General features: G+C 38.7%; 1 protein-coding gene across 4 annotated transcripts in view; it reads left to right on the forward strand.

Moving 5' to 3' along the window:
• The window catches only part of SUMF1 (sulfatase modifying factor 1), a 404,376-nt gene that overhangs the window by 14,695 nt on the left and 362,840 nt on the right, over window positions 1–26,841 (forward strand). For 3 of the 4 annotated variants that reach the window (XM_011965456.1, XM_011965458.1, XM_011965459.1), the window contains exon 3: window positions 2,683–2,757. The exons of the other annotated variant lie outside the window; for it this stretch is intronic. In XM_011965456.1, the coding sequence (XP_011820846.1) occupies window positions 2,683–2,757 (75 nt within the window). The remainder of the gene's footprint in view (window positions 1–2,682; window positions 2,758–26,841) is intronic. 4 annotated transcript variants of the gene reach the window in all.

Genomic DNA, 26,841 nt, shown 5'->3' on the forward strand with positions numbered 1-26,841 from the left:
TGGTCACTGAATCACAAAGCAAGGTTCTGAAAGTGGATGTTGTCCTAAATGGGAATAGGAAGAGGAAGGCTTTCTAGTCTATGAATGTTTATGTCACTTTCTGAACTACACTTATTTTATTTGCTTTCCAGTTTTCTCTCACAAAAAAACTTTACTCTTGTCTTCAGTTCATGGAGTCCCTGTTCCTTTTTTTTTTCTTTAGGGCCCCAAATGTCTTTTTGTAAATTATTATTAAGTGAATAATTTGAAAGTGAATGTATAAAGTAAAAACAACTTTCAAATTTGGTTTTGCATTGTCACATTTCTTTGGAATTTCCTCAAATATACAAAGTGGTTAGAAAGCTTTTTTGTACACATTTCTAGTAAGCAGAAGTCCTTTTCCTTTTGGTTTCCCAGGATATTCTCAGCTCAGGTTCCTCATTAGTTTACTTAAGTTAGAAGACTTCTAAGGAACCAGGGTTCTCCATGAAGATTAGATAGAATAAGCAGAACTTAGGGCATCTAAAAACATGGATGGGGAAAAGTTATAAGTTGGTACAAAAGTAATTACGGTTTTTGTCATTACTTTTAATGGCAAAGACCGTGATTACTTTTGCACCAATCTAATATATCTGGTTATTTACTACCCTCGAGCCCAAATGTAGTATTTCCTTCAATTATGATGCAAACAACAAACCACAGCAGTAGTAGCAGTACCTCTGACTTTGTTACCAGTAGAAATCACAGACATTTTTAATCATATTTTTGTTGTTGCAGAGATCTTGAAATATTGTCTGCATTCATCCCCACTTTGAAATATGATAATTATGAGACCTGCCACTAGATCTTATTTAATATATTAATGAAGAGCATATTTAATACTATAGCACTAATTTGCTTATTAATATTTTGATATAATGACTTTTCCTCATAATACTGTTGATTTTATTTTATGCATTTAAATGTTTTATTCTGAGAAGGGGGTTCTTAAGCTTCACCATACTGCCAAGGAGCTCAAAAAGGACCAAGAACTGCCTTGGACCATATGCTCAATTTTTTTTAATGGCACTCTATAGACTTCTTTTCCCATCTCTCCAGCTTCACTTTATATCACACTCCTCTTGTGTACCGTGTTCTAGCCCTGCTGGTTTTGTTTCTATTCCTTGAAAACTCAACATTCTTTCCCACCTCAAGAGCTTGGTCCTTATTTTCTCTCTGCTTGGAATTCACAGTTCTCTTGCTTATCCCCCTTATGCATGACTGGCTCCTTCTCATTCTTGAGTCGTCTCATCTTAAGTGTCACTTTCTCAAGAACGTTTTTCATGACACTCTTTACCTTACAAGGTGAAGTAAAGTTATAATTATTTTCTTCCATTCTTTGTTTGCTTGATTTTTTCTGTGCTCCCACACTTAAGCACAATAAGGATAGGGACCATGGCTATCTGATATTGACCTTATATCCCCTAATTTAGCCCCAAACTAGACACATGGTAGGTGTTTGATACACATTTGTTGAATAAATAAATGGCTTAGGTAGTTAGTCATGGCAGGGTCACAAGGGAATGCAGGAAGAAGATTGGGGTGAAGAAGAGATGGTAGCCTCCCCTCTGGAAAAGGAGTTGGAGGTGCTTGTAAGATCTGCAATATAAGATCCGGTACTCAGTTAATTTCATCTAGTAAGAACAGGACAGAACTAGAGGTAGAGATTTGAGAGTCATTTGGAGTACTGGCTATAGTTAATTTGATGAGGTTGAAAGAAGTTGTCCATCAACAAGCATCGATCAGTGTATCTCAAAGTGTATCTCTTGAGCTACCTGTATTAGAATGACTAGCTGTGTGCTATTTACACATACAGACTCCTTGACCTCACCCTAGAGCCCCAGAATCAGAATCTCTGGGGTTGGGGAGCAGCAGTATATAGTATGAACCAGCTGATTACATAATCTCAATTGCACAAAGCCTGAGAGCCACTGGTGTAGTAGAAGTGCAGAGAGCCAAGGGCAGAGCTCTGGGGAGCAACAGTGTTTCAGTGGCTGAAACAAGAGCCCACATATTTTAGGAGATGAATAAGAACACTCAGAAATGTAGGAGGAGAGTCATGGTTACCAAGGGACAAATGACCTAATTTTCAGAATAGGGTTATATACAACAAAAATAATCAGGTGGATGAAGACTTGAGACACTAATGTTAAATAAAATCGTTAAAATACAGATTTCCATTTGGTGCTTGAATTGGCCAGTTGAGATTTGTAAGCACATTTGACCCCTTAGTGGAGCTAGAATGTGTCAGAATATGAGCAAACAGTGCCATTTTATTGATTTAGCTAGATTCAGGACAAAGGACAAAACTTGATTATGTAATCTCACATGTACAGAATACTATTTCCCAGAGTCATTTGTAATACTTGTGGAAATGTATTTCCTTCAGGAACAGTCATGTTCTCAAAAACTAATCTTGTTCAGTCTGCATTCTTATCAGCTAAGTGAGTCTTAAATGAAAATGGTCTCTGTAAGTGACATTAACTTGTTTTAAGAGGAAGCCAGAGACTTTTAGGTCATTTCTGAGTCCCCTGGGAAGTCATAAGAAAGACCCAAGTTCAATCGGACAAGAGGAATAACTTTAATAGTGTGGAGAGAAAATGGCACACATGAAACACATTACCACAACCTTTTCTGGATTTTTATTTCCTACCTTCCTTATAGGCTGAGAAGTTTGGCGACTCCTTTGTCTTTGAAGGCATGTTGAGTGAGCAAGTGAAGACCAATATTCAACAGGCAGTAAGTAATGTTTCAATAGGCTCCTGTATTTCTCAAAGGCTCATTGAAAAGGGTTTGGGTGAAAAATCCAAACCACATATGTCACCCCCCTCTCCCCCTGACACCTAACCATTCTCCTGCTGAGGCCTGACCCCAAATAATAGGCCCATGGACCAGGACACCTTATCTTAAGGAAAATGGGACAAGACGGTATCTGAGGAAGTGCTGGGTCTGCCTTGAGCTTCTGTCTCATGTGCCAAGGAACACACTGCATTGCTAGGTAGAGCTCAGTAGGCTCCAGACACTTCTGAGTTTCATTTACTTATAGCCATTTCTAGAATGGAGAGCTCAGTGAGAACATTTTAAAATTCTGTTCTTAAAGTCTCCATCTCCTCAGGTGCTGGTGTGGAGATAGAGCTTCTTTAAACATTTTTGAATTCATGGGATCAGAGTAGCATTCAAGAAAGGAGCCTTTTGTTCTGGATATTCATAAAAAATGGAGGTGGTGAACTGGTTCTTACACGCAGGGGTATACCCTCTCATATGGAGGATCCAGGGGATGCAGATGAAGTGTGTTTTTCTCAGACATCATGGAAACAAATGGTGGAGTAGACTTCCACAAGCACCTTTGTGATGAGTGGAACTTGGGATTCTTGTTCCAGACATTTTAGCAGGTTTATGTATGTTTGAGTATTTGCTTGCTTACATGTCTCTTGAAAATATAAGAACAAGGGATGGACTGAGGGTAAGCTGGGAAGTTGAGGGTTCACAAAACAAAGAGGGTAGAGAATGCAAAAGAGATAGGAGATGGTGAGAGAGGGAAGGAAATGGGGGTCTGCCCACTCAAGGGAAGCTGATGAAGCGGGCATTGAAGACAGAGGAATCCAACCCTTATCTTCCTTTTTAATGCAAGTTGCCTTTTAGTTCCTGTCTGCACTTCATCTTTATGGGTGGGCCTCACTCTGTCCTCTCTTGTGAGCATCAGTGCAAGAAAAATTAAACTGTCCTGGCTTATGTTTTCTTTCTCTTAAAACTGACGTAGAAAAACTTGGGGGAAATGGTGAGGTAAAACAAGACTTGTTTTCAGATCATATGTAGGTGAATCGAGCCACTTTTTAATATGTGTTTTAGATAAATGCTTGAAAAATGTGATTGAGTTCCATTCGAATTCACAGCTTGCTTTGCTCCTTACAAGTTTATAAGTCTAATATGGAATCTGATACCTGCCCCCCCCACCTATTTTTTAAAGGACTTTGAGGTCAGTTTAGGCTAGTGTTGATGAGCCAGCAACTTGGGACAGAGGGCCTCATTTTAAGATACTGAGTTCAGGTGAGGGAGGGCGTTTGTGCTTATATTTGTAATTTGGGTTTTCAGATACAGGGCCTCTTGTCACTTGAGAACCTCCAAACACATTAGGTGTGAAGACAGAGGTGGGTCATTGCTAGGCTCTGAAGGTGCCTGTTGAGTACATAGTGAAGTGTGTGTGCTTGTAACTAGGATGAGGACAAGCAGCTCTCACTGGGTTGTAGTGTCAGTCACTTGCTTAAATGCTTATAATGGAAAAGCAAACCTTTTAAGCTTATTTAGAAAGGGCTGAACGAGTAACATAAATCTGTTGATGATCAGGGAGAGCAAAGTTTTTGTTTTTTTCATCCTCCTCATAAGGCCTGACTTACCTTCATTCACTGCACCAGACCTCTTTTTTTTTTTGTAACTCAGTGTCTCCAGAAGAGTAAGATGTGAGCTGGCCTACGAAGTAAATTTAAGCAGTAGAGAAGATGATTTTGAGTGGTAGATAGGCAAGCCTCCCATCTCTCTGAATCACATAGTGAGAAAGTGCTTTCCTTTTAGGTGTCTTTCAAGACTTGATTAAGTTAAAAAGAAAGACTCTTGAGTGCTAGCATATCCTTAACACTTGACTACACTTGTTATTCTCCATTTTAACATAGAAAAGGGCTTGGAAGTGTCCTCAGGCTACCACAGCTAGTTAATAATATTATTTTCATGTAATTATTTTAACTGTTGCATTCTATTTATGACAGGTTATAAAAGTGAGATAAATTCTCCTTTTTTTAAAAAAATCTTTTTTTTTTTTTGTAAAATTAGACAAATACAGAAAATAACACAACACAAATGTGCAGCTTACTGAGTTATCCTAAGGTGAACACACCTGGTTCACCTTAGGTCCACAATTAGAATTTTTCTGCCTGCCCTAGCAGCCCCATCCAGGTGCCACATCCTAATCATCACCCCTCTCTGTCCTTAAAGTAGCCACTACCCTGCTTCTCAAAGTAGACACTTGTTTGCATTTCTTTATAATATTATTATCCAGGTGTACATCTCAAGTTTAATCTTGCCAATTTAAAGGAAATTTGTGTCTTTTAAGACTCTTCTAATCTACAGGTTTCCCTTTCATTGCGTTGCTTCCCCTTACCCCCTAGTTTTTCGTCCAGTGATTTATCTGTTGAAGAATCTAGGACATTTAGCCTTGAGACTTTCCTACAGTCTGGATTTTGCTGAATGCTCTGTCATGGTGCTGTTCACCTGTTCTCTCTGACCTCTGTATTTCCTGCAAATTGGTAGCTGGATCCCCAAGTGTCATCAGACTCAGGTATGAACCCTACAGTAAGACATCAGATAATTGGTGGGTTCTTTCCCCAAGAGGCACCTGATGTCTGGTGCTGTTTCTTTTTACGATATTAGTGGCTGTTGATGCTTAATGTCTAATCCATTAATCCATTGGGGGCCATAAGATGGTGTATTACTCTCTTCTCGTGCTGCTAATAAAGACATACCCAAGATTAGGTAATTTATAAAGAAAAAGAGGTTTAATGGACTCATAGTTTCACATGACTGGGGAGGCCTCATAGTCATGGCTGAAGGTGAAGGAGGAGCAAAGGCATGTTTTACATGGTGGCAGGCAAGAGAGTGTGTGCAGGGTGACTACCCTTTATAAAACCATCAGATCTCGTGAGACTTACTCACTATCATCAGAACAGCACAGGAAAACCTGCTCCCATGATTCAGTTACCTCCCACCGAGTCCCTCCCATGACAGTTGGTGATTATGGGAGCTATAATTCAAGATGAGATTTGGATGGGGACATAGCCAAACCTTAGATGGTGATAATCTAATCTTTTTCATTTATTAATGGAGATTCTTTCATAAAGAGATAGTTCCATTCATCTACTGTTTCTTAACTATTGTTGCAGGTCATACAGGAAAGATAGGATAAATGCTTGATTCTTTACTAGCTTTTAAGATATAGATTTGGTTCCCTACTGTTCTTCAAAGGTGACCAGTTAGAGTATTTTTTGATTAAATATTTCATCTTCAGATAATCATATATTCTCATGCATTGTAAGGAATAATACAGAGAGATCTGGTGTACTTTTCACCCAGTTTCCTCCAATGGTACCATCTTATATAACTATAGTACGGTTTCACAGCTGGAAAATTGAGCATTCATATGACCCACTTGTTTTTGTCTGATTTCACCAGTTTTATATTATTCATTTGTGTGTCTGTGTATATATTTAGTTCTGTACAATTTTACCACAAATGTAGATTTGTGTAATCACTGGATTTAAAAAAGTCTTCATGAACTCATGGATTTAAATATATTTTATGGCCAGGCATGGTGGCTCATGCCCATAATCCCAGCTGAATTTTGGGAAGCCGAAGCAGATGTTCGCTTGAGGCCAGGAGTTCAAGACTAGCCTAGGCAAGAGAGAGAGAGACCCCATCTCTACAAAAAATACAAAAAATTAGCCAGGTATGGTAGTATGTGTCCATAGTCCTAACTACTTAGGTGACTGAGGTGGGAGGATCACTTGAGCCCAGGAGTTCGAGGTTTCAGTAAGCTGTGATAGCACCGTGGTACTCCAGGCTGGCTGACAGAGTGAGACCCTGTCTCTGGGGAAAAAAAACCAAAACATATTTTATTTTATTTTATTTTACACCGAAATCATGATCCCTTTTGAAGGTTTGGGCATATCTTTTTTTCCAACAGCTTTATTGAGATGTAATTTACATACCATAAGTTTCAACATACTAAGTGTACAGTTTCATATTTTTTATATAGTACAGTTTCACAACTAGAAAGCTGACTGTTGATACAACTCACTTATTTTGGGTTTGTATCAAAAATTTATCTATATCATCACAATCAAATTTTAGAACATATCTATCAGCCCTAAAAGAAACCACATGCCCATTTGCGGTCATCACCGATTCCCATCCCCAGCTTTAAGCAGCTGTCCTGAGTCCTAGCAGTGACCCTGGTGGTCCTTCATGGCTTCATGGCTTCATAGCTTTGCTTTTTGTAATGACAAGATCTGCTCCCATCCCTACACTCACCCTTAAAGCCATTTCTTTAAGAATCTCTAGTATCTTTTAGTAGGAAATAGTATTTCGAGGACCCTGTCTAGGCCCTGGGTGTGCTCATTGCTATTAGGTTTCTAGGCCACTGCAGTGGACAGACTGAGATAAAATGCCAAAATCAGTTTACACTGATACTTCCATTTTGTGATTTTTAGTTTAACCTGTTCTGTATTACATCTATCCCCTTTCTTCCACAGCAGGAATCCTGGTTTTCAAGGACACAGGGGATGATAGACTACTCCATAATCACTCATTTATTTTATCCCAGATTATATACATAATGGTCTCAATAATACTAATGCTACCATCCCCAGTGTCATTACTGAGAATAGGTTTTTAAAAATCCAAAAAGTTTATATCTGCTTTTGCTGTTTCTCCCCTAGTTTTAAAATATTGTACTATTTCTGTATTATTGAAACATATGTCCATTATAGAGAATACTCTTTCCATTTTAGCTCTCAACTAATCTCAGTTCTATAAGTAACTACATGTTTAATGCTCTCTGTGATCATGTCTCTGTAGTCATTTGAATTGATCAAGCTCATTCTCAACTGGATTCTTCAGGAAGTGGCCATGGGAACAATATGGCCTGAGTTTTTGCATGTTGATAACAGTTTGTTAGTGCTCTTTATACTTTGAAGTCAACTTTTCTGGATATGAAATCTTTGGTTCACATTTATTTTTCTTGAGTAGCTCACATACTTTATTTATTTTTTTTTTTGGAATGAAGCATTGCTATTGAAAAGCCTGATGATAATCTATTTTTTTCCCTTGAAAATTCGTTGTTTTTGCCTAAATACCCATTATTTTCTTTTTCTCATTCTCTAGTGCCCAGTGATTTCATTAGACTGTGTGTTGGTGTTGGACGTTGTGGGTCAGTATTCTCAGGTATGGGGTAGAAGCTTTCAATATCTAGTTTCATAATTTTTTTTTAAACTTCAGGAAATTTTTATATTATTACTTTTTATCATTTTTTGTGTCCTTACTTTTATTTTATTCTTTAGGAACTTCTCATATCTTTCTTTACATACTTCTTTTTACCCATTTCATTGTTTATCACTTTCTTTTAAATCATTTTTCTCTCTCTCTCTCTCTTTTTTTTTTTTTTTTGAGACAGGGTCTTGCTCTGTCACACTGGCTGGAGTGCAGTGGCACGATCTTGGCTCACTGCAGCCTTGACTTCCTGGGCTGAAGTGATCCTCCCACCTCAGCCACCCAAGTAGTGGGGGCAACAGGCACATGCCACCATACCTGGCTAAATGTTTTGATTTTTAGTAGAGACGAGGTCTCACTATGTTGCCCAGGCTGGTCTCAAACTCCTGGGCTTAAGCAATCCTCCCACCTCAGCCTCCCAAAGTGCTGGTATTACAGGCATCAGCCACCGTGCCTGGCCTCTTCTTTTTATTTTAATTTTTTCTTCCTTTTTGTCTTCTGTGTCTTTTAATTATCTGTTTATTTTTGAAATGACTTTTTATTTTATTTCTAGTTACCACTTGACTTCTCTACCTCATCTGAGTTTGTGGATTCTGATTTATTTTGTTCTCTCATGCATCATTTTCTTTATGCCATTTACCTCATTTTATTTTTATTTTTATTTTTATTTTTTGAGACAGAGTCTGGCTCTGTCACCAAGGCTAGAGTGCAGTGCAGTCTTGGCTCACTGTACCCTCCATCTCCTGGACTCAAGCAATTCTCCTGCCCCAGCCTCCTGAGTAGCTGAGATTACAGGGGACCGCCACCACGCCCGGCTAATTTTTTGTTTTTTTTTAATAGAGACGGAGTTTGGTCATGTTGCTCAGACTGGTCTCTAACTCCTGAGTTCAGGTAATCCATCTGCCTTGGCCTCCCAAAGTGCTAGGATTATAGGCATGAACCACTACGCCACACCATGTTGTTATTTATTTATTTATTTATTTATGAGCATGTCTTCCTGACTGCATTTGTTATTCATAAGGATGTTGTTCTGCTTCTTCTTCTCTTACTTCTTATAGAACTTTGGATTGCATTTGAGCTTGAGTCATTTCTGTTGCTCATTTCTATTTGAACTCAGTTTTTCTGAACTTTTAGAAAGAGACATGGTTCAGGGTAGCTTTGTAACTTCACTGAGCTCCCTCTTAGCTGTTCTCAGCATAGTGTTTAAACGATGGCCTCCTGTCTCCTGAGATTTCCTGGATTTCTTCCCCTCCTCCACTACTTCTCTTTCCTTTTTCTCTCTTGTCTATCTATTTCAGGAGTTTGGTTTTGTCTCTTGAGATTTCTCCTTGGTGTGAGGCTGTATTCTGGAAGGGAACCCTGGCAGGTCAGTTTCAAGAGTTCATGGTGCACAACTGCTTGGGCGCCTTCACAGATTCTTACCATGGGCCCCTTAAACCTACTCCTTATTGGAGTGGACAAAATTCCTTCCAGTGTGAGCTACTATTGTCAGACTGTCCCTCTATGTTTTCTAGTAATGCCTGTTGGCTCTTTTGGAATTTTCCTGTTCACAGGTCTGATTGCCTGTTGCTTTGTTTTTCCTGCCCAGCCACTGCCCAGCCACAGACACCGTGCAGGTTATATGGCTGTTGGCGGTTTTTCTTCACCTTTTCGTGTTCTGGGTTTGGTGAGGATACTTTGTCACATGGATTTGCTGTGCACATTATTCCTGGGTTTTGGGTATTGCTCTCTAGTTGTTCTGTCTGGTTTTATACGTAGAGAGGAGAGATTCAAAAGCTTTGCTGATGTTGTTCCCATCTTAGCTAGTTTTCTTTTTATGTAAAGTTTTGAGGTGAAACATTGAGCTAACTTTCAGAGTTTGTGTGTAAAAATATCTTAAACTGGTGAATTTAATGGTTTAAAACAGAGTATGATTAATTCATGATTATTATTTGGACATTGAATTTGAGACAAGAATCTTAAAAGGTATAGATATTAAGTCCCAGAAAGGATTAAGGTTAGTTTTGCAATTGTGGCAGTGTTTGCTTTTTGGGGGATATTATACTATAGATCAGCAGTCCCCAGCCTTTTTGGCACAAGGGACTGGTTTTTGTGAAAGACAGTTTTTCCTTGGATGTGGGGCAGGGAAGGGGATGGTTTTGGGATGATTGACGCACATTACATTTATTGTGCACTTTATTATTATTAAATTGTAATATATGATGAAATAATTATACAACTCACCATAATATAGAACCAGTGGGAGCCCAGAGCTTGTTTTCTTACAACTATGTGGTCCCATCTGGAGGTGATGGGAGACAGTGAGAGATAATCAGGCATTGGATTCTTACAAGGAGCCAGCAACCTAGATCCCTTGCATGAGCTCTTCACAACAGGATTCGCACTCCTGTGAGGATCTAATGCCACTGCTGATCTGACAGGAGGCAGAGCTCAGGCGGTAATGCAAACAATGAGGAGCGGGCTGTAAATACAGATGAAGCTTTGCTTGCTCGCCTGCCACTCACCTCCTGCTGTTTGGCCCGGTTCCCAATAGGCTACAGACCAGTACTGGTTTGTGGTCCAGGGATTGGGCACCCTTGCTATAGATAACACTCCTTTCTTGAAAAAACGGATAATATTTAAGATATACTTCCAGTACTTAAGATGAAGACTGTTTTGATTTTATAATTGTGTTATTAATATGCCTCATAAAACTTTGACCCAAGGGATAGCCGTAGGCTGGGTAGAAAACAGTTGCTGTTAGTGGGAGCTTGAGGAACAAAGATTATCTCTTCATTTGTAGCTTGGCACTTTCTAGATTAACAGTTTAAGGAAACAAATTCCTGACTAGGTATCCTTGACAAATGAGAGGAGTAGGCTATTTTAAGTTCTTTTCAACCGAAAGTCAGTTTCAGTGAAGGATGAGAATTACCAGGCATCTTTTTTCCCCCTGCAGTAAAAAGTAATTTCTAGGCAGTCATATGCTGCCCAAGTGGTGCTGGGTGCTTTGTTATGTGGATGACATTGGACTGGGACAGAAGGCAAAGAATAATGCAGTCTGACCTGCTGTTATTTAATCACAACTGCACAAAAACTCTAAACTAGAAAGAGAACTGTTAGTAAGGATGCCATCCAGTTATCTGAAGGTGCATGGGTTGTAATGAGAAATGCCTTGAGGTCCAGCAGAATTCTGTCATATCCCCCAAAATAATTTTTAGAAAAGCTTTACTAAGTTAACTTCAGTGTAAACCAAGCCAGAAAGTATTCAGGAAGGCATGTTTCAGTACATAGGAAAAGTAAATTAAAATAACTGAAAACACATGTAAGTCAGATAAATTGCTCAGCTTTTTTTTTTTTTTTTTTTTTTTTTTTTGAGATGGAGTCTGGCTCTTGTTGCCCAGGCTGGAATGCAGTGGTGTGATGATCTCAGCTCACTGCAACCTCTGCCTCCTGGGTTCAAGTAATTCTCCTGCCTCAACTTCCCAAGTAGCTGGGATTACAGGCTTCTGCCACCATGCCTGGCTAATTTTTTTGTATTTTTAGTAGAGATGGTGTTTCACCATGTTGGCTTGGCTGGTCTCGAATTTCTGACCTCGGGTAATCCACCAGCCTCGGCCTCCCAAAGGGCTGGGATTACAAGCATGAGCCACTGTGTCCAGCCTGCTCAGCATCATTTTGAATGTTTGAACTTTCAGTTTTCTAGTAGTTTAAGCAACACCTTCTTGAAAACTTCAATTCTGCTTTAAGAGTTTTTTTTCTTGGCTGGGTGCCGTGGCTTCTGCCAGCACTTTGGGAGGTTGAGGTGGGAGGATTGCTTGAGGCCAGGAGTTTGAGACCAGTTTGAGACATACTGAGAGCTCATCTCTAATATTAAAAAAAATAATAAAAATTTAAAAATAAAAAGAAATTTAAGAAAGTATTTTTTTTTTCTCTTATAAGACCACTAAGACTTTTCTTGCCAAAACTCACTTGTTTATTTGGAAAAGCCATATGGAAAAGATCATAGCCTTTGAATGAGAGAGATTTGGTTTTGAATCTGAGCTCTGCCATTTATCAAATGATTTTGGGAAAAGCCACTTAACTTTTTTTATTTTATTTTATTTTATTTTATTTTATTTATTTATTTTTTTGAGGCAGGGTTTGGCTGTCACCCAGGCTGGAGTTCAGTGGCGTGATCTCCGCTTACGGCATCCTTGACCTCCTGGACTCAAGCCATCCTCCCACCTCTGCCTCTCGAGTAGCCGGGGCTATAGGATTGTGCCACCACACCCGGCTAATTTTTGTATTTTTTTGTAGAAATGGAGTTTTGCCATGTTGCCTAGGCTGTCCCCAAACTCCTGAATTCAAGCGATTCACCTGCCTCAGCCTCCTAAAGTGCTGGGATTACAGGCATGAACCACCACACCCAGCCTCACTTAACTTCTTTGCTCTTCTTTTTTTGACTTCTTAAGTTTAATACATAGTTTAAAATTGTTGAGTCTTCTTTGCTAATGTAAACATTTTAGTCTGCATATTTCTAAGTGACCACTTTAGTTCCACAAGTGTTATTGTAGTTTTGTAATTGTTTATTTCTAAATGTTTTGTAATGTCCATTAGCATTTCTTCTTTAACACATAGTTTATAAGATTTTTACTTTTTAGCATGCAGCTATTTTGCTATCATTTGGTGCTGAGATCTGACTCAGTGGGGCTGTAGTCAGAGAATGTGGCCCTTATGATATTGATCCCTGAAATGTGTTGGGACTGGCTTTAGCACCTACCAGGGGTCAACTTTCATAAATGAATCATGTGTATTTGAAAATAATTTTTTATATTAATTGGGTGCAATATTCTATACATATCCATTATAGGAAGTTGTTAATTCTGCTGTGCAAATTTTCTATATCCTTACTAATTTTTTCCTTCTGCTTGATCTTAGTAATTGCTGAGAGAGTTGTTAAAAATCTCCATTTAAGATGGTAGATTTGATAATTTCTCTTAGTCATTCTGTCAAGTTTTGCTTTATATATATTAAAGCTATGTTACTAAGTGTATGTAAGTTTGGAAGTATGTCTTCCTCAGACGGAAAATTACTAAGAGGAAACATCAAAGATAAGTAGAGGTTCTGGCTCAACTAGCCTAACAGGATTCTTGCTGAAGGCAGGTCAGTGTGATCAGACATCACCTGGGGGACTGGGGAGGATGAGGAGTTTGATCAGATATCAAGGGTGATCATGCATTTAAGGGTAGGCAAACTGACTTAGCAGGATTCTTGGTGCAGCTGGACAATGCAGAGATGAGATTGGAAGCCCAAAACTCAGGGCCTAGTTGAAAAGAGAGTTCAGAGGAGCCTCATTAGAGTTTTGCCAAGGAGAGAATCTTTGTCATTAATGAGGTGCATCTTTCATTGTAATCTATGTACTTCTATGAGATGTCTCTTTTTTTTTTTTTGCTCTTATAGCTGTTGAAACTAAATATTGAAATATTTTTATTGAGAAAAAAGTTTTTATGCTATTTATAAAATGAAATAATTAAAATAGTAAGAAAAGCATGTCTTACCATTGAATTGAACATTTTATTATTATATAGAGATTCTCTTTTACTTTGATAATGATTTTTATCTTAAAGTCTATTTTGTCTGGTATCTGCTATATAGGTATATAAGCTTTCTTTTGGTTAGTATTTGTCTAATATATACTTTTTCTTTTTTTCACTTTTATTTTATTTATTTTATTTTATTTTTGTGTTTTGAGACAGAGTCTTGCCCTGTTGCCCAGGCTGGAGTGCAGTGGCACGATCTCAGCTCACTGCAATCTCTGCCTCCAGGGTTCAAGAAAGTCTCCTGCCTCAGTCTCCCAAGTAGCTAGAATTACAGATGTGCACCACCACGCCGAGCTGATTTTTGTATTTTTAGTAGAAATGGGGTTTCACCATGATGGCCAGGCTGGTCTGGAACTCCTGACCTCAGGTGATCCCCCTACCACAGCCTCCCAAAGTGCTGAGATTACAGGTATGAGCCACTGTGCCCAGCCTTCTTTTCACTTTTAATTTGTATCTTTATGTTTTTAGGTATATCACTGTAAATAATATATAGCCACATTTAAAAGTAATTTATTCTTTGTGTTTTAATTAAGACTTTAGTTCATTAATATTTATTGTGGCTACTGATATTTTTGGATTTAGTTCTACCATCTTATTTTTTGCCTTCTGTTTATTCTGTTTTTCTCTTCTTTTTCCTTAATTTCTGGCCTGTGTTTTATTTTTCTTCTCATTCCAACTTTGCTTGTCTTCTTAGAAGTCATACACTTCATGTCTCCTCATTTAGTGATCAATTTTAATACTTGAGTATAAAGTCTAAAGTTTATTATTCCATTAATTTTTCTGTTGTATAATCCCATAACCTTACTCTAGTCATCCTTATCCAACTTACGTATTACTGGTGTCCACTCTTTCATTCTAATTTGTTTTCTTCCTCCACTAATTAGACATTGTTAATACTTTTTTATATAGTCAGTATTTCTTTACTCCTATAATTACTAATATCTGTACTCTCCATTCCTTTCTGCATCTCTGGGATTCTGTCTGAGATCAATTTCTCTTCTGCCTAAAGGATTTCCTTTGGCAGTTAACTTTCTTGTTACTGTTTGAAATATCTTTAAGTACCTCATTTTTGAAAGATATTTTCACTAAGTAAAAATTTTAGGTTGGCAGTTATTTTCTTTTGGCACACTAAAGGCATTATTTCACTGTCTTCTAGACCTCCTCACTCCATCTTCCAACATCTCTTAACCTCACTTTTGAATATTTTCGTTTATATCTATATCTATGTCTATATCTATATGTATTTAGCATTCTATTGTAATTCTGTTGTCTCTTTGGCTATATCTTTAGTATCATTTTTAGTGGTAGCTCTAAGGATTACAATATAATATATATACATAACAACTTACACTATAGAGTTAACATTTTAACACTTTAAGTAAATGTGTCCTATAACCACATAGATTCCATTACCCTATCCCTTGTGTTAGAGTTGTCATATATTACATGTACATACATTGGAAAAAACCTAGACTATGTTCTGCATTTTTTCTTGCAATACTCATACATATTTAATTTAATTTATTTATTTACTTTTTAAAAATAGAGATGGGGTGTTGTCATGTTGCCCAGACTGGTCTGAAACTCCTGGCCTCAAGTGATCCTCCCACCTTAGCCTCCCAAACTGCTGGGAATTACAGATGTGCACCACTGCATCTCACCTCATACTTATTTTAAAGATGAAAAATAGTCTGTTATATCTATCCAAACCATTTCTGTTGCTCTTCCTTCATTCCTAAAGTTCCATGTTTCCTTCTGGTATCATTTCTCTTCAGCCTAAAATAAAACCCTCTAGTACTTTTTTTAGAGTAAGTCTTATGGTAATGAGTTCTCTTAGTTTTTCTTCATCTGATGTTTTTATTTCACCTTCATTTCTGAAGGGAATTTTCTGAGCTGACAGGTCCTTTCTTTCATCACTTTACAAATGTTGTTTCACAATCTTTTCTGGTCTGCGTGATTGCTGATGATAGTCATTTCAAACACTTTTCTTATATGTATTGTGTCATTATTTTATGTCTTCCTTCAAGTTTAAAATTTTTTTGTCTTCAACAGTTTGATGATGATGCATTTGGACATTGTTTTCTTAGGGATTATCCTATTTGGGGTTTGTTGAGATTCTTGTGTGTGTTCATTTATGTTTTTAACCATATTTGGGATATTTTCAGATATTGTTTCACTTGTTTTTTAAAACCAATTTCTCCTCTCTTTTTGGGACTCCACTGTATAAATTTTAGACCTTTTGATAGTATTCCAGAGGTTCCTTAGGTTTGTTCCTTATTTTAAAGTAGTCATTTCTCTGTATTCTTCAGATTGTGTACTTCCTGTTGATATGTCTTCAGATTCCCTATTTTCTCTGTCATTCTCTTGAGTTTCTTCTCCATTTTTTTGCAGAGGTTATCTAGTAAGGTTTTAATTTCAGGTGTTGTACTTTGCAATTCTAAAGTTTCATTTTTTAAAGATAGCTTTTTTTTTTTTTTTTTTTCTGCTGAGAGCTCTCATCTTTCCATTCGAGACCATTCACCTTTGCTTCATAGCCAATGATTGTAATAGCTCCTTTAAAGTCTTTGGCTGGGCATGCTGGCTCACACCTGTAGTCCCAGCACTTTGGGTGGCTGGATCACCTGAGGTCAGGAGTTGGAGATCAGCTTGGCTAACGTGGCGAAACCCCATCTCTACTAAAAATACAAAAATTAACCATGTGTGGTGGCGCAGCCTGTAATCCCAGCTACTCGGGAGACTGAGGCATGAGAATCTCTTGAACCCAGGTGGCAGAGGTTGCAGTGAGCTGAAATCACGCCACTGCACTCCAGCCTGGGCAACAGAGTGAAAGTATCTCAAAAAAATTAAAAAAATAAAATCTTTGATAATTCCAACTTCTGGGTCATCTTGGGGTTAGCATCTGTTCATTTTCTTTTTCCTCCAGTATTGGGTCTCTGGGGCTTGTTATAATTCTCTGGGGAATTTTTAAATTTTTTTTTTCCAGCAAAATCAACCTTGTTAGGAACACACTGTAAGTTTTGTCTCACCTAAAGCTCGTGATCATTCTGCAACTCTGTTCATTCATGTTTTTCATGCCAGCACAACATTGTAGTTTTTTATTCACTAGTATTTTACTTGTTTTAATCATAGAAAGCCTTTTAGTAAGTGGCATTGTTCTAGTTTCTTCCAGTGGACTATCTCTTTGCTTGATATAATTGAATATTAAGTTAAATTTCCTTTACTGTTGCTTATTTGTAAGATTTGGTAATGCCTCATATAGTATTCTGCCAAGTTACAATGATGTTTTGAAAAGATTTGCTATTGTGGAATACCAAATTGTGAAATTTACTATGAAATAAATCCTCTTAGATTATCTCAGAGGCCTTGGCTGGAGGAATATACTAATAACATACATTGTATGTGTGTGTATGGCACACTATACATAACATAAAATTTACCATTTTAACCATTTTTAAGCATAAAATTCAGTGGCACTAAGTATAATACCAGTGTTATACAACCATCAACATTATGCATTTCCAGAACGTTTTCATCATTATAAACAGAAGCTCTATGCTCATTAAACAGTAACTCTTCAGCCTCTGGTGACCTCCATTGTACTTTGAGCCTCTATGAATTCTCCTATTCTAAGTACCTCACGTAAGTGGAATCCTTGTCCTTTTGTGCCTGACTTACTTCACTCAGCATTACATCTTCAGCGTTCATCCATGTTGTAGTATGTATCAGAATGTCCTTCCTTTGAGCCCCTGCTTTCACTTGTTCTGGATCTATACAGTGACATATCTCTTGACCTATCATTTGTATTCATGCCTTCTTGAGGTCTGTTATCCATCAGTGGGGTGTGTTCTTTGACTTCTAGTGATGGAAGTGAGTCTAATTCCTTCTGTGACAATTTGCTTTCTGGCTTAAGATGTGGTCTGTGTGTTTAGCATACAACTCTAGATGTCCCACTGTCTTCCAGGTACTATGGTGTTCTGTTCCTGAGAATAAAGGGATGAAAGATACCCTCCGTGCCTTTTAGCTGCTCAAAGTCTGGGAGATGCAGTAACAGACACTGAGCCAAAAGTAGGTTGGATTTCTCCCCCGATTTATACATTTTAACATCAAGTGTATTAGAGAAATAAAGTGAAAATATATATTTTTTTAAAATTATGCAATAATTATTCAAAAGGAACAAGAGTATGTGAAACCCACATTATCCTGGAGTGTCCAGGTCATATGAAATAACAAACTGAGAATAGTATTAGGATGGGAACCAGCAAGGTGCTGTGGTCAAGAGTACCAATAAGGAGTTGGGGAAGTGTGTGGAAAGCAACATTTGTTTATCTAGGAAGGCCTGGGTGAGGAAGAGGCATTTGAGGGGAACTTTGCTGATGAGGAAGAAGTCATCTTGGGAACACTTGGGGCAGAGCATCTGACAGAGGGTCTGCTGTGTCCACATGCTTTAAGTGCGCACCTTTAGCTTTGCAGCATCAGGTCTCAGCCACACTTACTCTGGGAAGTCCATTTGGAACACTGTTCTGTCATCCACATCCCACATTTAGACGATCTGCATGTGTTACTTGTTCCTATGGTTTCTTGTGCCTTCCTTTCATATCATTCATCTCACTTATGATAATTATTTCTATACATGTTTCTTGAATGTTCTTCCCTTTACTATAGGAGTGTTCAATCTTTTGGCTTCTCTGGGCCACATTGGAAGAAGAAATATCTTGGGCCACACATAAAATACACTAACACTAACGATAGCTGATGAGCTAAAAAAATTGCAATAAAATCTCGTAATGTTTTAAGAAAGGTTACGAATAAGTGTTGGGCTGCATTAAAAGCCATCCTGGGCTGCTTGTAGCCCATGGGCCATGGGTTGGACAGGCTTGCTTTAGTAGGTATGTTCTGTGAAGGTGGTGGGATTGCATCTGTATTAGTCACCACTTTATCCCCAGCACAGTAACTGTTACTTAGTAAGCACTTAATACATATTTGTCAAAACATGAAAGAATGCCGTTTGAATATCATCTATTGGAGCCTTTAGTTTTTGAAAGCAGCAGGGCTCAGACCTGGTATGACCCATCTCATGTTGTAAAGTCAGCTTTTCCTTGGCGAGAGAACACTGGCCCAGTCACCAGGGTGAAGGTGGGTTCACAGTAACCGAGTTATTTGGGAAGGGCAGGCCAGGGCTGGCTGACTGGATGAGATAAGAAGGTAACACTCTCTTTTGTGTCTTTTTTTGAAAAGAGTAGTTGTTCACTTGACTTAGGAGCCAGTGTGTGGCATAAGCTCAGGAAGCAAAACATGATAACCCTGGAAGGTGAGAACCTAATATAATAGGATAATAGGGCACACAATATTTTTTTCTAACCTGCTGCAAGAGACCTGATCAGAATGAGTATGTGTGAGGCCTGCTGGGGTCCCAGAGGTGCAGGTTTGAAATACCTGTTTAATATGACCTTAAATTTCTTTTCATGTCTTGGTTCTTTTGAGGCCAAACTTAGATTAAGAAGTAACAATGATTCTGATATTCCCTGCCCCTCGAATATTGGACTCTGTATCATTGGCCTCTGTGGGAAAACAAAGGTAAACTGTTGAGTAGAGAGTCATGCCCAGGGATATCTAGCTTTAAGAGAAACTTATGAAAAAATAAGAATTTAGAATGGATGAAACTTTCAAAATTATCTGGCAAAAAATCCTCTTATAGATGAGGTAACAATGGCCCACGAAGGGGCACAAAAGGATATCCCACTGAAAGACTGTATTCGAAATTGATGTTTATGCAGAAGAGGGTCACCCAGGGATAGGGTGGGTTTGGAAATCATGCAAACCTAAGGAACAGATGAATTTTTTCATTAAAAGTATTGTTTATCCAGTATGTACTATGGGCTAGGTTGTGTTTTAAGTGCTGTAGATACAACAGATAACTAGATATAAATCCTTATTCTCATGGAGGTTATAATTCTAGTAAGGAACAGACTCTAAACAGGTAAATTTATAACTGACTATGACGATGGACTGCGATTAAAATAAAACAGAATAATGGAAAAATGATTGGAGTATAATGCAGTTGAGCTCTTGGGTCTTTTATATGTAGGATTAGTGATGGCCTGTCTGAGGTGATGACTTCTGAGCTGAAACCTAAACAATGAGCAAGGCTAGCATGACCAGGAAGGAGGGAGTTAGGAACAAGGGGGACTGTGATGTGGGGTCAGGGTTAGGTTGGAGAAGTAGGCAGGGTTGGATTACACAGAGCTTTGTAGGCCTCAAAGAAGTTTGGTTTTCATCTTAAACACATTAGCAGCACATTTGAAAACACATTTTCATCTTAAACACTTAGAAGCCATTGTATCTAATTAACATTTTAAGGAGACCCTCTGGTTCTGTTTGGGGTTTTGTGATAGTCCAGGTGAGAAATGATGGGTCTGAGGAACAAGGTAGTAGGAGGAGAGAAGCTAAGAAGTGATCTGATATTTGGAAGTACCTCTGAAAGCATAGGGAGAAAAGAAAAGACAGGAATCCAGTATGACTCCTGGGTTTTGGGGAGGTGGCGATGCCCTTAATTTGAGATTGGAGTGCCTGGGAAAGGTTGAATAAATTACTGAACCTAAAGACTAAGAGATAAATGAGTTATGATTATTCTACAAACGTCTGAAAGATGATGGAGAAAGAATTTGATCTATTCCATGTGATCTCTGGGAACCTAGAAAGGGACAGCAGAGGCAAGGTCTCCAGGAGACAGATTTCAGTTTAGCTAAAGATTAGGAACTCTGTTAGAATGATCTGAACATGACAGGGACTGCCTACCAGGAAGTGATATCTGTCACCCAAATTGTTCAAGCTGAGACTGTGGGACCATCTATTCACAGAGTGACTTCATAATTTATTGTCCAAATCAAGACACTTTTGAGAGTGAAATGGGATGCTCTTAATTATGCTTGGATAATAGTGACTTAGGACTTTTCTCAATCACTTTTGCCAGCTGGAGATACCTGGCTGGCAATGCCCTTGCCCCACCTTGGTCTGTGACTTCAGGGCTAGCTTGGCCTCACCACCATTTTTGTCATGTGGGGCGGCTGCTCTCTGCTGGTGAAGGGCAGAGGGCATGGTGTTACAGCCTTTTCTGCACCATGTTCAGGGGGTCTCAAGCTCTTGTCCCACATCCAAGAAGAATGAGGATATGCTGACAATCAAAGACTGAGGAAGCCAGAGAAAAATTTTGTTGAGCGACGCAACAACTCTCAGTGGAGAGAGGACATGGGGGTGGTCCCTACCCTCGCAGTTGGGTGGTTTCTCTCTCAGTGTGCCTGAGTCCAGGGCTTTTATGGGCTCGGAATAGGGGAATGCGTGCTGATTCGTTTGTGTGTATGCAAAGAAAGGCTAAAGCAAAGAAACCACTCAAAGGTGGGCATGGCAGTGTAGAAAACCAGTTAGTAAAGGGTAGGTATATGTAAAATTAGTGAAGGGTAGGGATCAATCAGAGGAAAGTGTACCAAATGGGAAGGCAGGTTCTCAATCTGGTCTGTGGCTTTGACTTAAAGCTTGGCTTTCAGGCTTTAAACTGTCTTCCACTTTTAGGTGGGGTTTCACCTCGGACCTGCCTCTATCTGCCTAGGCATTTGTCTGCTTCCTGCCACTATCAACAGGTATAAATTTGGACTGCCCTTGTCAAATAGGGAACAGTATTCATCCTACCTTATTTCTGTTCACCCTAGAGACACTATAGAGGGAATGCTTTTAGGTACCTGTTAAAATCAAGTAACCTTTTGGCATCCTTCCAGATCTAAGGTTCTGAAGATCTTTGGTACATTTTATTAAAAAAAAAATATTGATGCCCAAATTTTCTGGATTAGTTCAAATCCACCTGTAATACAGGTGGCCTACTGTGTGGAACACCCTTCCCACTCCTGCCCTGCCTTACTTGCTCCTCCTTCTCACCTCCTGCAGGAAGCACCTGCAGGGCATCACCCCCCTGACTTTGGGTGCCCCACCTTTGGCTACCATAGCTCATTGAGCTTCTCTTGGCCACAGTACTTAGAACAGGCTTGAAATCATCTGCTTGTTTGTCTCTCTTCCCTTCTCAATTATGTATTTTGGTTGTGTATCCCCGGGAGCTAGCACAGGAGTGGCATAGAGAAGATGCTCACCAAGTATTTGCAGAATGAGTAGATAGCATCATGAACCTATTCTATAGATTTGTAGTCATGTGCCAGTACCTACATAATACCTAACTACATGTTGAGTGCTTTTTATGGTATATCGTCATAGCAAGCCTGTATGATAAATTTTCATAGATTACTAATTTTACTGATTGAGGAAACTGAGGCTCAGAGAGGAAAGTGATTTGTCCAACCAACATTACATGGCTAGTGATGTAACAGGAGAGCCAAAATTGGCACCCAGAATTAGCCACTTGGCTCAAGTGCCTACTATCTGTCCTGTTACTCAAGACTTACCATACACTTTATAAGATTCTTAGAAGTCCTGCAGTTAAAAATTAGTTTAACTTTGAGTAACCCAGTGCTTTCGTAACTAGTGTGACTCCGTTGATGGTGGAAACCTTTTATTCTCCGTACCTTCTACCATCTTATGGAAAACTGTCAGGAAAGAGCTGTTGGGAAATGCTTGAATAGTGGAAAAAGTTCTGAATTGTAAACATGCAGCCATGGGTTACTTTCCTGGCTCTGCCACTATCTTCCACTTTTCAAGGGCCTATTTTCCCATTTATACAATGAGGGAATTTCAGTAGATATCTCAGATTCTTCCCAACTTTAAAGTCTTTGCCACTTTTAAAATCCTTTAAAAGTATGCAAATGTTTCCTGCATAGTTTGCCTCCACCAGGAGGAGAATCAGCAGTCACCATCTTGCCACTGGTGCGGTGTCCTGCTGCAGGGTGAAATGAGATGTGCCAGGCTGGCAGCCTGAGGAAATTAGCTCTGCAGAATGTTCAGAATTTGTTCTGTGCTCTTGTGGCCATAGGCTGAGATTGGCTTATATAGTACCAGCCTCTTGTTTGAAGGGCCAGCAACAGAGCCATGATGTTATATAGTCATCTGCAGGTGTGTGTCTCTTACTATTAATGTTAGTAGGAAGTAGATCATCTCAGGCTGTGAGCCTGTGCTGCCTTTGCAACTAGAGCCCCTGTCCCTTGAGGATGCTCTTTTTCCTGTCTTTTACAAATAATAGATGAGATTATTTATATTGTTGTTTACCTCCAAGACAATGTGTGTGGGAGAATTTCCTGTTCTTAGAATGCCTTTTCTATATTCTGTCTTCTCTTTGACCCCTCTTCTCAGAAGCTTGAGAGCTTATAAGGCATGAAAAAATAACATAGGAGCAATCAGATGGCATTCCAACTTTCTGTAATTTCCCTGTTTTAGACACTGGAAAAGATCTATAAGTAAGCTACTAGCAATGTAAGGAACCTAATGGAGCCTTCTTTTAGAGTTGAAATAAATACCTTCATCTTGGGTGTACACTCAGACGTCTTTCCAGAAGGAAACTAACCATACCATCTAATAATATTGAGGATTTTTGTAAATGATTTTTAGCAAGGGCTATGAAGACACGCTGTTAGGTTGCAGTGATGCTACTTGTGGAAATTTAGCAAGCAAAAAATGTACATGAAGGTGTTTGAACATCTTCATTGTAGTGTTATCTATAACAGCAAAGAAAAGCACCAGCAGACAAACTTGAACATAACCTGAATGGTTCCATGTTAGGAGACCGGAAATTATAGTGTATTGACAAGACAAAAATATTGGCAGCCACTAAAAGTGAACATTATGAAGTTCAGATAAAACATAGAAAAATATTTAATAAAATCAGTGAAAACATTTAATATAAAATTAGGAAAAACTGTAAAAATGTGTATGCTTACTGATGAAACTGGAAGGTGAATATAAAAATGAAATTTGTAGTAGAATGATGAATATAAGTAATTTTTAATGAACACTTATTTGATATTGCTTACTTTTGTTTTTTCAATATAAAATTAAGTCTCAGCTCCATTAAAAGAAGAAACTAAATGAAACTAAAATGAAAATACGAATAAAAAAATATGTTCACTGTAGGCGTTTCAGACATTAAAAATGGAACAGGACCTAGAGAGGTGGCTCATGCCTGTAATCCCAGCACTTTGGGGGGCTGAGGTGGGAGGATTGCTTGAGGCCAGAAGTTCAAGACCAGCCTAGGCAACATAGCAAGACTCCATCTCTACAAAAAATGAAAAATTAGCCAAGTGTGGTGGCATTTGCCTATAGTCTTAGCTACTTGTGAGGCTGAGGTGGGAGGATTGCTTGAGCTCAGGAGTTCAAGATTGCAGTGAGCTGTGATAGTGCCACTGCACTCCAACCTGGGTGACAGAGCAAGACCCTCTCTCCAGAAAAAAAAAAAAAAAAGGCACAAGAAGAACATTAGATATACCCATAATCTCACCACCCAGAAATAATCATTATAAACATTTAAATATATGTTCTGCTAATATTTTCTTGGGATGTGTGGGTATGTGTGTGGGTGTCTCTATATATTGATATATTTTTAATTGAGCTTGTACAAACATTTTTGTAAATGGCATTTTTCACTTTCAGTAAAGAGTAGACATTCAAATTTTAGTTTTTCAGCGTATAATTTTTAATGACTACGATGTATTCTTTCAAATGGTATAAAATAAATGATTCTGAATATTGTCACATTGCTTTCAAGGTAGGTTATACCAATTTACAGTTACTTATTTGACAAAAATGAGTAAAACTTATTTTTAAGTAATAAAAAGTGTTTTTCTTTTATTTTTGTTAATTTTTTTTACAAGCCCCAAATCAGTTCCCCCTGCCCCCTGATAATCATGCAGGTCTTAACTGAAAATGAGTAAACTAGGTCAATTTTAAGGCTTCTTTAAGTCCATAGATTCCTTGGGCCATTTTTTGCACATTCTCAATAGTGCCTAGAAATTCTGCCTAGAATTTCCACTCCTCTCTTCAGGACATGAAATGTTTTGAGTATGCTGATTACTGATTGTGTGCCTTGGGAATGCAGTGTATTATAGCATGAGGAATTTCACTAAGAACTGAACCAAAAAGTATTGCAAAAGTTCAAGTCTGCCTGAAGTTTCATAAATATTTTTACCCTATTTGAAAAAGCAGGCATTTTTCTCTCCCATGCAGTCTATTAAGTCGTCAAGGAACCTGATTTAGGATTTAACTTGAAGTAAGCTGTCAGACTTGACTACCTATTTTCATGATGAATTTGTTTTTAGCCTTTATTCAAGCCTCATTCTTAGCTTTCCACACTTGTATTGGGTACTGAAGAAATATTTTTACTGTGTGCTCTTTACTTCATTTAATTCCTTCAGTTGCTAAATCCTCTTCTGGTTTTATTTATACTTCATGAATTTGAGCAGATCTGTAATTTCTCATTGTTCACTGATGCCAGCTGAAAAATTCTCCTGGGTTGTTTTTATAGGGGTAGCTGTCATGTTTATACTACATTTCAAGAGACGTCCATCTTTTAAATTTGCTTGTCTAAATGCATTTAATTTTAAGAGAGCAGTTGTAAAGTTGTGAACTTGACATCTTTACACTTGAGTATGCATAATTATACAGAGCTTTCTTTTTTCTGTGCTGATTTTATCCTGGGCTGTGTGTGTATAAGAAGCGTAATTTGCCACCTCTGGCAAGAATAAAGACACCTTTGCTGTCTTGTTTCCTTTTCTTTAAGCTGCTACTACAAGTCTGGTTATGTCCCCAGGGAGAGGTGGGAAATACGTCTTTGCTCTCTGAAGCCCATTTCTCAAGGGGACTTCAAAACTCACATGGGTCCTATTTACATTGTAATTGGTCACTGGCTGGCTCATACAGCTGTTTCAAGTTAAACCCTAGACAGTTGCTATGGAGATGGTTGACTAGAAATAGGTCATGTTAAAGTACTTTTTCCTCTGGATATAAGGGGGTGCTGTAACTCTGGAAATTGTCTCAGTTGAGCAGAGAATGCGTAGGTGGAAAACCACATCCAAAAAGATGTCTCTTTTTAGATTGAGGTTTATCATAGATGCCAGTCCATTCATGTTGCTGCTTCTGCTCTGTAAACAACACACCTGAACACTATTCCTGTTAAAAGGAATTAGAGATGTCACAATCTGCAGTATAGCCTTGATAAAATGCCTAATATATGACTCTTAAAAGTTGTTTATTTTGTTAAGTTCCGAAACCTAGTAGAATAGCACTTATTTTCAAGACAGAGTCAGGATTTCAAGAACAAGTTATCTGAAATGTTTAGAAACAGTGACACTTGGAAAAGGAAAGCATCTAGTGAGTTTGGATGGGATTTGCCCTAAATTTGGCCAGAAAATATTTGACATTCCAAGGGAAACTTGGGCAGGATGAATAAGGATTTGACCTCTGATTTTGTCAGTCCTCAGTTGTGGGGTGACTTTGATTACTTGTCTTTCCTTCTTCATGTGTGAAATGGGAAAATGGTTTCTGACTGTGCATCTGACCATCACAATGGTGACTTATGATCTGTCTTACAGACAAGTGTGTAGTTTTGTTCCCTTACAGGGGCCCAAGCTTTCTGGAGTTTAGAGGTTGAGGAATGTGGATCCCTCCTGTATTGTGTTTACCCCTCACACCCTCCCTGATATGGTTTGACTGTGTCCCCAACCAAATCTCATCTTGAATGAATTGTAGCTCCCATAATCTTCACGGGTCGTGGGAGGGACCCGGTGGGAGGTGATTGAATCATGGGGCTGGGTTTTTCCCACACTGTTCTTGTGAGAGTGAGTAAGTCTCACAAGAGCTGATGGTTTTATAAAAGGGGGTTCCCTTGCGCATGCTCTCTTGCCCTCTTGCCTGCTGCCATGTAAGGCATGCCTTTGCTCCCCCTTCACCTTCTACCATGCCATGATTGTGAGGCCTCCACAGCCATGTAGAATGTGAGACCATTAAGCCTCTTTCCTTTGTAAGTTACCCAGTTTCGGGTATGTCTTTATTAGCAGTGTGAAAATGGACTAATACACTCCCCTTGCCCTACCCTCATAGTGCTGCTTGCTTTAGAGAATGGGTTAGTTCATGTGTGGATGGTTCTCACATCATGACTGTGATGGAAGATGGTACGTCTTCTTGAGAAGTCTTTGGAAGTGACACATGTTCCAACACTTCCTTCACCTCTTAGCACTTGGTCACTTTTCTCAGCTGATCAGTACTCTGAAAAGGGTGAACTGGTGGGTGGAGGGAGCTCAAGCTGAAG

The sequence above is a fragment of the Mandrillus leucophaeus genome, unplaced genomic scaffold (genome assembly GCF_000951045.1).
Source record: "Mandrillus leucophaeus isolate KB7577 unplaced genomic scaffold, Mleu.le_1.0 Scaffold727, whole genome shotgun sequence".
Taxonomy (NCBI): Eukaryota; Metazoa; Chordata; class Mammalia; order Primates; family Cercopithecidae; genus Mandrillus; species Mandrillus leucophaeus.